Here is an 11,043-nt window from a genome sequence, read left to right as displayed (position 1 = left end):
TTTACTAGGCGCAAGTTGATAGCGCCTTTAAACTCTAGTTCAGACCAGCTGCATTGCTTCAGAGTAGTGTAGATTGCGGGATAGTGTTTTACTAGGCGCAAGTCGATAGCGCCTTTAAACTCGAGTTCAGACCAGCTGCATTGCTTCACAGTAGTGTAGATTGATAGTGTTTTACTAGGCGCAAGTCGATAGCGCCTTTAAACTAGAGTTCAGACCAGCTGCATTGCTTCAGAGTAGTGTAGATTGATAGTGTTTTACTAGGCGCAAGTCGATAGCGCCTTTAAACTCGAGTTCAGACCAGCTGCATTGCTTCAGAGTAGTGTAGATTGCTTGATAGTGTTTTACTAGGCGCAAGTCGATAGCGCCTTTAAACTCTAGTTCAGACCAGCTGCATTGCTTCAGAGTAGTGTAGATTGCGGGATAGTGTTTTACTAGGCGCAAGTTGATAGCGCCTTTAAACTCGAGTTCAGACCAGCTGCATTGCTTCAGAGTAGTGTAGATTGCGGGATAGTGTTTTACTAGGCGCAAGTTGATAGCGCCTTTAAACTAGAGTTCAGACCAGCTGCATTGCTTCAGAGTAGTGTAGATTGATAGTGTTTTACTAGGCGCAAGTCGATAGCGCCTTTAAACTCGAGTTCAGACCAGCTGCATTGCTTCAGAGTAGTGTAGATTGCTTGATAGTGTTTTACTAGGCGCAAGTTGATAGCGCCTTTAAACTAGAGTTCAGACCAGCTGCATTGCTTCAGAGTAGTGTAGATTGATAGTGTTTTAGTAGGCGCAAGTCGATAGCGCCTTTAAACTCTAGTTCAGACCAGCTGCATTGCTTCAGAGTAGTGTAGATTGATAGTGTTTTACTAGGCGCAAGTCGATAGCGCCTTTAAACTCGAGTTCAGACCAGCTGCATTGCTTCAGAGTAGTGTAGATTGCGGGATAGTGTTTTACTAGGCGCAAGTTGATAGCGCCTTTAAACTAGAGTTCAGACCAGCTGCATTGCTTCAGAGTAGTGTAGATTGATAGTGTTTTAGTAGGCGCAAGTCGATAGCGCCTTTAAACTCTAGTTCAGACCAGCTGCATTGCTTCAGAGTAGTGTAGATTGCGGGATAGTGTTTTACTAGGCGCAAGTTGATAGCGCCTTTAAACTCTAGTTCAGACCAGCTGCATTGCTTCAGAGTAGTGTAGATTGCGGGATAGTGTTTTACTAGGCGCAAGTTGATAGTGCCTTTAAACTCTAGTTCAGACCAGCTGCATTGCTTCAGAGTAGTGTAGATTGCGGGATAGTGTTTTACTAGGCGCAAGTTGATAGCGCCTTTAAACTAGAGTTCAGACCAGCTGCATTGCTTCAGAGTAGTGTAGATTGATAGTGTTTTAGTAGGCGCAAGTCGATAGCGCATTTAAACTCTAGTTCAGACCAGCTGCATTGCTTCAGAGTAGTGTAGATTGCGGGATAGTGTTTTACTAGGCGCAAGTTGATAGCGCCTTTAAACTCTAGTTCAGACCAGCTTCATTGCTTCAGAGTAGTGTAGATTGCGGGATAGTGTTTTACTAGGCGCAAGTTGATAGCGCCTTTAAACTAGAGTTCAGACCAGCTGCATTGCTTCAGAGTAGTGTAGATTGCGGGATAGTGTTTTACTAGGCGCAAGTTGATAGCGCCTTTAAACTAGAGTTCAGACCAGCTGCATTGCTTCAGAGTAGTGTAGATTGCGGGATAGTGTTTTACTAGGCGCAAGTCGATAGCGCCTTTAAACTCGAGTTCAGACCAGCTGCATTGCTTCAGAGTAGTGTAGATTGCGGGATAGTGTTTTACTAGGCGCAAGTTGATAGCGCCTTTAAACTAGAGTTCAGACCAGCTGCATTGCTTCAGAGTAGTGTAGATTGCGGGATAGTGTTTTACTAGGCGCAAGTCGATAGCGCCTTTAAACTCGAGTTCAGACCAGCTGCATTGCTTCAGAGTAGTGTAGATTGCTTGATAGTGTTTTACTAGGCGCAAGTTGATAGCGCCTTTAAACTAGAGTTCAGACCAGCTGCATTGCTTCAGAGTAGTGTAGATTGCGGGATAGTGTTTTACTAGGCGCAAGTCGATAGCGCCTTTAAACTCGAGTTCAGACCAGCTGCATTGCTTCAGAGTAGTGTAGATTGCTTGATAGTGTTTTACTAGGCGCAAGTTGATAGCGCCTTTAAACTAGAGTTCAGACCAGCTGCATTGCTTCAGAGTAGTGTAGATTGCGGGATAGTGTTTTACTAGGCGCAAGTCGATTGCGAGTTTTCTCATGTCTAAATCTTGATTCAATATGTGACGGACGCATTCTTTGGACATTTTCATAACCTCTGCTATCTCTCTCACTGATTACCAGTTGGATACGCCGGCGCTCAACAGCTACACATTTTTTCATATCTGCTATACTTTTGGCATTTGAGAAGTTAATTCGGGAATGTTCGCCCATGCAAAACGCATTGTAGATACATTCTACCTACACACCTGAAGATTCTCGACACACCGGGTGCCTATAAAAGTGGGCCGCATCGAGAAGTACTTAGTCAGTCAGTCAGTAAATAATCGGCAGTTTTACAAGTGACCAATCTGCGACCACTCGTTGCCTAATGAGCATCCGGCCACCTGGCCACGCCCGGCCACTACTTGCCACGCCCGGCTTTGCATGGACGTCATAGGAGAGGCTACAGATTATCATGGACTTCGTGGGATTACATCAGCGCCCTGGCCTGTGCTCCTCACGCCCCTGGACCCCGCGACACCTTTGCTGGTCTGCGCCTCGGCCCCGTGACATCGTCGCCGGCCTGTATCTCCCAACCAGTTCAATTATACCTTCGGCTATATTCACACTGGAAGACTCCACGTCTTCGCCAGTTCTGAACACATCCTCAAGTCCGGTCTCCACCAACGCGGTGTCGAGCCACTGACTTTATCGCCTCGACCACTCCACCGCCGTCATCTATTGTCATGCCGCTTACAGCTGCTGCTCGTCATCGGTCCGGAGTCGTCTCACAACTGCGCGACTCACTTAAAATAAACACTGTGACATCACAACCTACCTATTTTTATTGTCTCCTTACCAAATCCCCAAATATATATTTTTTTATACTTGTGTATATGTAATAATAACTTGACCCCCCCCCCCCGGGAAGCAACCTATGGAATTTTTTTTTTCATATAGTGTTTGTGTGCTTTAAGTTTTTTGTTTCGTTTGTTTGTTTATTTGTTTTTTTAATACCTCAAACTAGGCAAATGCACACATCGAGGTGGTAACATAATACAAAAAAGGCACTATCCGCATCTGTCTGTTTGTGTGCTTAGTTCTCCTAAACTATGCAACGGAGTTAGAGAGAGTTTTCACTATCATTTAGAAAATTTCTTCCGGAAGGTTTATATACATAATACATGGATATTATATTTATTGAAAGTAGAGAAAATTCGAGCAATGCCAGGTTCACGTCAGATAGTAATAATATAAAAACAAAAATAACAGATTTGAGTGCCTCGGTGTTGGTAGGCGAATCGGGAGAAGTCATGTGTTGTCCAGCTTTCAAAGAAATAATCCACAGAAGAGAAAAGAAAACAATAATAAAAATTGTACAATAATAATATTGTTTATTCTCACTTTTATTACATAATATTATTTATATTCATCTAAATAAAATTAAAAAAATAAATTGAAGCTCTCAATATTATACAGAATAAAGTTTATATACAAAGACTAACCTTAGAATAATAATGGACAAAATTTTATTAATTAAATATAATAAACATAGAGAACTGTCAGTTATTATAATGCGACAGTAACTGACAAGGTGCATTGATATGGAGAGAAGTGAAGAAAATACATGTGAATACAATGACGTTACAATACAAATAGACATGTTACTTTGTCTGACAAAATTAACCTGAAAAGTAGCAAGTAACAAAACACTCCATTAAATTATGTTTCCAGTAAATTCGTAATCCAAACGTTGTTCATGTGTGACAAAGATAGACATTTAAAGAATATGTGTGCATGAATGAAATAGGTACAAGACTGGGCGGCGTTTGCGTACTTCAAAGTTGCGATGAATAATACATTCTGTAATAATGTAATGCAAACACTTTCTCATCACATACATTGGGGCATTTTTACACTTTCTATGCAATTTAGTAAGATATAACACACAACCTTACACTATGTGTCAGTTTAGTAATAAAAGCACTAAATCCAAAGTACGAAAATTAGCGTATCTTTCGCTTGCCATTTTTGAGATTTTTACATGTCATTTCGCTTGTTTTGAGTTTTAAATGTCATTGGTGAAGACAAAATAGTTAAGTTTTTTCTGTTATAACCTTACAATGAGAATTGAGAAAAGCCTTAAGAGGCTGACAGTGGATTTAATATGAATGGAAAACACTTGATATTTGAATGCAAAATACTAATATGTACATAGGTATTTAGAAATGTAATCATGTATATAGAAAATAGAACTTCCAGAATTAAAATGATCTATGAAACTAGTTATTTTATTGAATATGAAACTATTGTTAATTCTGTAGGTCTCAAAGACTTCAATGGCTGGCCACATGGAAAGAATGACACTGAAAATCATAACCAAATGGCTGTCCCAGTGGAATCGACCCAAAGGTAGACTGAGAAAGAGTTAGACTGACTTTGTGGAAGAATATTGGAGCAAGATGGGAAGGTTTGAGGATTGGAGAAGACAAAATTTGTATAGGTTAAACCCGACTCTGGGATTTAGAATTGTGATAATGATGTTAACCTATGAACTTAAAGTCGAAAATTTTAATTCATGATTTGTGAGAGGCATAGATAATAGAAACAAGGTATAATATATGGCATGGAAGTAGTATGTTGACTGTCGTCGAGCTGCATGTACTATCAAAGCGGCTATGCATTTACACCTATGGGTGCCACGAGCACTAGTGAAGCATGTTGGCGTTTAATACTAATAATGGTTCATGACATATCTTCCTTGTTTCTATTATCTATTGTAGAGAGGTAAATAATTTCAAGGTAAGGACGAATACGTACATGTATGAATCAGTTAATCAGGTGAGTGTAGATTAATATTTTATCAAACAATCACAACCTTTTTGTAAAAATGTTCCAAGGACCGTCATATGAATCCTATAATTTCTATACCCGCTATATCCGATTTTTTGACAAAATGATCTGAGTATGACATCTTGTTCACATTTTTGCGAGCAACAAGAGGAGCCTAAAATTGAGTTTCAAAACCCTCCTTATCACGACCAAAAACCGTGTTAAAACTGCGAGTGAGAAACCAAATCCGCTATATCATACAGAAAGTTACTATCAAAACGCGCTATATCGGATTCATAAGTAAAATAAATCACAAGCAGTTATTTTGCCAAAATACAATATGGCCGTAGCTCTGACGCCACGCTCGTTTGTCAAAATGATCTACGCGTGTGTTTCTAAACCCGCCATGTCGGCTCAGTTGACTTTCAAAAGCCTCTATATCACGAAGTGAGTATCAAAATCCGCTTTATCCATTTTATTTATCAAAATTACTTAATTATATTTTTTATTGCTAGACATATATAGAAAAATATATGCTTTTTGAAATTTTATTACTCCAATTCATTATATTAAAAAAAATTAATGCAATTACTTATGTACGCTAGAGATATGACAGTTTTTTGCAGTTTTCTCAAAATCAATGAAAGTTGATATAGCGGGTATAGAAATTACACGACTCATATGGTCCTTGGTGACACTGGAAAGTAATAGAAGAGAGTGTACTATATAATCTACATTCAACTAACAGATAATTTCCTGTTTAAAAACGTATCCGAAAACTAATAATTTGAACAAATCTTAACTAAAATCAACATTCATCATAGAATTAATAATTGCATAAAACTAAAGTTGGAATTTAATTCATTTCAGTACAACAAATATATACAATGTGCGTGGAAATGTCTTACAAATTTACAAAAAAATTATAATTTTTATAGTTTGTGCAATTAATTAGAGTTGACCCAAACAATGAACACTTAGGATTGTGTGCATTGGTTCATATGCGTACGCAATTCTGACAGTGTTTGTCCTTGCGAAACTTCACTGCGATATAGCCTTCTGTCTTAGGACAGGTTGTTTCACAGAATTTAATCAGTTCATCAAATTTTAAGTTAAGGTTAAACGCGACACACGTTATATTCTACGTGTTCATAGATGGCGTTAATATATTTTATTTTATTAAAATAAATTAATTAAGCCATCTACGAACACGCAGAATATAATGAGCGTCGCATTTAACCTTAATTTTCAATTTCTATTCGATTTCGGTTACTATTTCAGTTTTGGAAAGAAAAATGGCCTGTTATAATATAATAATAAATCTTTAAAAAAACCTTAAGGCGATGCACTACGTCGTGTAATATTTTGAATCGAGCCGCAATCAATAACACACCTTACGTAGATGGCGATAAGGTTTAAATTCCCGCTTAACACTATTCGCCTGTTTTGATTTATGCAAGAAAAAAACATGGCCAAAAAGTGCCTTTTATTTTATTTTGTGGATGTTCAGGCACAAATATTTAAATGTTTTTCGATCATTTTATAAATAACTTAATTCGCCACATTATACAATAAAATCATAACCGAAAATGGGTTCGTAAGTAGGAGATTTTGAACTTTAAAGTAGTTTTCATAGGCCTTATACATTATTTTTTTCTGGGCTTATAAAAAGACTTATCTAAAAAATACTCTATAAATTATTTCAAAGGCCAAGATGTATTCTACTCGCAGTATTTCATTAAAGCATCTGAAACATTTCTAGGCGACCAAATTTTCAAACCAAAAACACATGATTTTGCATTACTACGTATGGCATCGCCTTTACAGAACTTAAAAATTAATTTTGAAATTTTATGAAATGTTCAAATTCAATGAAACAACCAGTCCTTATTGTATTTTGTGAGAAAGGAACAACGAGCGATTAAACTTGCATATTTTAAAAGTTTTCCAGAGCATTCTTTTATAGTAAATCAAAATTAACTTTATTTCTTTATGAATAACGAATTAGAAGCATGCTGCATGCAAGCAATGCATCCGTGTGAGTACTGTGTTTGGGTCAACTCTGGTTGCGATACCTACACTACAAAATTGTGGCAGTTGTGAAAACCATAAAAACAATGTAAATAAACAATATTTCAATGCTAATGTTGTTTAAAGTTTTTTTGTTTTATTATACTTAAACACTTACTCATAAAGATTCCCTAATACATTGCTGCAGCGTTGGTATAGCTATACGGTGAAGAGGGTCGTATACTGCTCGGCATAAATAAACCACTCACTAGATCGATATATCTTCGGGCTTTTTGTATGAAACAAATTGGTCCTAAAAACTTCATGTTTCTTCAGATGACATTTGCGATGTCATTGACCCGGTATGCTTTGAAACTTGGCCAATTTGAATACGCATCGCGTATTTGCTTTGGTAAGTCGATATTTCAATTTAAAATATTTCCGTGATAGTGCTGCCAATGGGTATTACCGCTTTTTTACAATTTCATTGCGCGACCGATCGATATTTGTCAAATCAACCTGATTGTTAATAGATCATCTCCATCTCAATTCGATAGTTGGGTTCAGGCAATTTTAAAATCTGTCGCCCTCTAACCCTGCAGTATACGCAGTACGAAATGTTTATGTGTAATTTTTTCTAATAACCTGTTCTTATCCCTCTGTATTATCAATTATGAGTAAGACGATAATAGTCCATGTGTATTTTTAAACCTTCAAAGCGTTTATCAATCAGTTTAAGATTTTCATGCATACATCACTTCTTCGCAAACTGCCACAATTCATGAAATTAGAAAGTCGCATGCAAAAATTACGACAATCTAAGTGTAAGGACTATTTAAAAAAAATTACATACAAATAGTTTTTCATCGTTAGTTTTTACCCTGCTCCACTAGATGGCAGTGTTGTCACGACCTTAAAGTCTGTATATCTAAACACCTTGTGGGAGACCCGCTGGTCTTAATCAGAGATCTATTGTCTAAAGTTTGCTAATATTACACAGTAGAAAAACATAGATTTAAAATTATAATCTAATTAAGGCCACACAATTTTACAATAATACTAATTTAGTATACACTTAAAAGTAACTAAAAAATATAATTCAAGGTTTTTATTATTTCATATTGGGTTATTTACAGATTCCTTGTAAGTAGGAAAATTCATAAATATTAACAATATTTAATTAACTATTTATCTTTCTGACCCTTTCAACAGCTGTGTGAATCCAACATTTACACATTCAAATTTTAAAAAATTACATTTTAAACACGCAAATCAAAATGAAGGTATAGGAATTTAACCTGTAATGTTAGATGAATTGTTAATTATTTCATAAAGGAATAAATGCAAGTATTGTTATCAAAATAACTAGTAAATAAGCCAGAGGAGTGAATCCACGTCGCCTGGGTGGGAGACCAACGCATTTGTCCTGTCGGCTACTAACCGGTGTGAGTTGAACCAATGCCACCTATATAAAAGGCCATTTTTTATACAAACATTGTATGTTTCGTTCGAGCTCCTGTTTCCTGTTAACCCTTAGAAAACGGCTAATATTTCGTAAATATCTCAAAGCCAAATATAAATATTGAAAATTATATTTGAAATAATTGACAGGCATCTACAATGTCAACATTTTACTTTTCATAGACCATATTTAAATGCGTTCAAAACTTCTAAAACCTAGCTTTATATTTTCATAATAAAATACCACCCAGACCAAGAGATTTTAGAAAAAAAAAATTACATTACATTTTCTGATATTTGTTATCTATTTAAAAAAAATTCTATTGTATTTTCACCAATTTTGTACTTGCCATAAGATTAAATAAACATCCACCCACAAAATAAATTGTGTTTGAACATAATCGACGGCCATCTTGGATGATGGTGTCTGGGTCTTTTGTACAGGCTGGTTGAACAAAAATTTTAAAAATGTGAAACTTGTAATGTATGCATGCACCTTTATAAATTTTGATGTAGAAAATGTAAAAAAAATAAATATTACACTTTCCACAGTTGTCAACAGATGGCAGTTGGTTACACTCACATTATAAATTGTTAAATTCTTAAATTATATCTCACCGCAGGTACCACAAAATATACACATTTATAATTCTCCGACACTCTACAACTGACGTATTTGAAGTCCACAGCTAGTACCAACTGACTTTCTCTTCAAAATAATTATAAAAATAAATTTACTAATATTATCAAAATAATTCAATCTATGAGGCAGATTTTATTCTCTATATCTAAACCGAACGAAAAAAAATCCCGACAGCCGCGTTTAGTTTGTCTTTCTATCCAAAGTGGAAATGCATAATAGGGTAATACTTAAGACACAAGTGTTCAAACAGATTTCAAAAACAACAATAATTGTATGGAAATTAACACAGATCCAACGTCTTAAGAATAAATTAATAATTTAATTGATTGAGCATTTGAATCTAATATACCTTAAAATAAAGAAATTTAATTATAATTTAAAAATAATTTATTTTTACCAAATATATTCAAATTGATTTTAACAAAAAAAAGTCATAACAATCAAATTTTATAATAAATTCATAATATAAAGACTTGTAATAATAATAAAAAATTGTACATAAAAAACACTTCCATTTTGGAGGGAATGAATGACCTCTATTGGGACAGGTTTCAAGACAGCCACATGAGAAAGTATGTACCTATGTAGCATATCATATATGGACGTACAGAATTTAACCAAATAAAAAAATAGGGTAATTCCCATACTATTGGACTACAGTAATGTGGATAGTAATGTATATTTGAATCTACAACTAAAAATAAATAATTACATATTGATATGCTTATAAGTAAAATACATTTTTTTAAATTACGTATTAATCTTTTTACCTCGTTTCCAAATGTTCGTATAACAGACGTATTGGCCTTATGTAACATACAGGCCATATGTGGCACTCTTTTTAATGGTCATGATTATATTTTTAAATCTTTCAAAATGAAATACAAATATTCCCGGGTTACAAATAATCTGTCAATATTTTAATTCTTTTTACTTATTGTAGTGGGAGAATGTTGCTTGTGCAATGATTGAAGACTTAGCTGGCAGACCATTGTTCCCACCGACGCATCTGTCCAATAGCTACTAGCTGGCTTAAAACTAATGCACAAATATATGTCCGTAGCGATGAATTTGAGGGTTATTTACGCGTATTGTGCCACTATTGGCATAAAAAATGTCACATTACTTTTAGGTAAAGTAGTACATAATTCTCATAGACAGTTTAGTTGGTGATGATTTGGAAGGCGTAACAGCTATCACCTGTAGATTATTTGAATCGGTATTGATTGTTTGTTTAAACTAACAGCGAAAACAGTATATGATGATGGGTAGTGATGGATTTTTTTTCCAGTAGTTCCAAAATTTTGGAAGAATGCTGTGATTACGGCACGCTGAGTAGGCTGCGTTATTTTTCATAGGGCCTCGGGTTACGCAGAGCCGAGCAATTCACTGAAACGTAGATAAAATATCAATGTTATTGTTTGTGCAGTTTCTTCGTAGGGGTAGGCAGAGAGGACGGACCTCCAAACAACTCGAACTTGGCACACACTTCTTGCCTCATTCACATCATACATCGTCTCGTACATACTCTTCTATTATTCTGACTCTTGACATGGCCCGACTCAAGTATCTGAGTCCCCGACTTCTGCTACCATTCGCATTTACGTCGTATATTCTCCTTACACTCCTTTCTTCACTCATTCGCTCTACATGCCCAAACCATCTAAGCTTCCTCTTGCAGATCTCCACATTTTTCACACAATCATACATGGTTTTATCAGTTTCTGACATTTCCATGCCTCACTTCCATACATCAGGGTAGATAACAGTATTCCATTGTGGACTGCTAACTTCGCTTCTTTGGACAATTTTTTGTTAGCGCCAACTGCGTTCAGTCCTCTATTAATAGAGCTACCTGCATTTACCCTTCTTTCAATATCTCTGTCA

The 11,043-nt window shown here is 35.9% G+C and overlaps 1 protein-coding gene across 3 annotated transcripts in view; it reads right to left on the bottom strand.

Annotated features, from left to right (window-relative positions):
* Nucleotides 1-3,598: 3,598 nt before the first annotated feature.
* Nucleotides 3,599-11,043, bottom strand: part of dia (diaphanous related formin 1) — a 100,633-nt gene continuing 93,188 nt past the window's right edge. For all 3 annotated transcript variants that reach the window (XM_089648040.1, XM_089648041.1, XM_089648039.1), the window contains one exon: nucleotides 3,599-10,545. In XM_089648040.1, the coding sequence (XP_089504166.1) occupies nucleotides 10,524-10,545 (22 nt within the window). In that variant the 3' untranslated portion in view covers nucleotides 3,599-10,523. The remainder of the gene's footprint in view (nucleotides 10,546-11,043) is intronic.

The sequence above is a fragment of the Hesperophylax consimilis genome, chromosome 27 (assembly GCF_061612785.1).
Source record: "Hesperophylax consimilis isolate HC1 chromosome 27, BYU_Hcon_1.0, whole genome shotgun sequence".
NCBI lineage: Eukaryota > Metazoa > Arthropoda > Insecta > Trichoptera > Limnephilidae > Hesperophylax > Hesperophylax consimilis.
The sequence above is the reverse complement of the archived record's forward strand: the minus strand, read 5'-3'. Positions and strand labels throughout refer to the sequence as shown.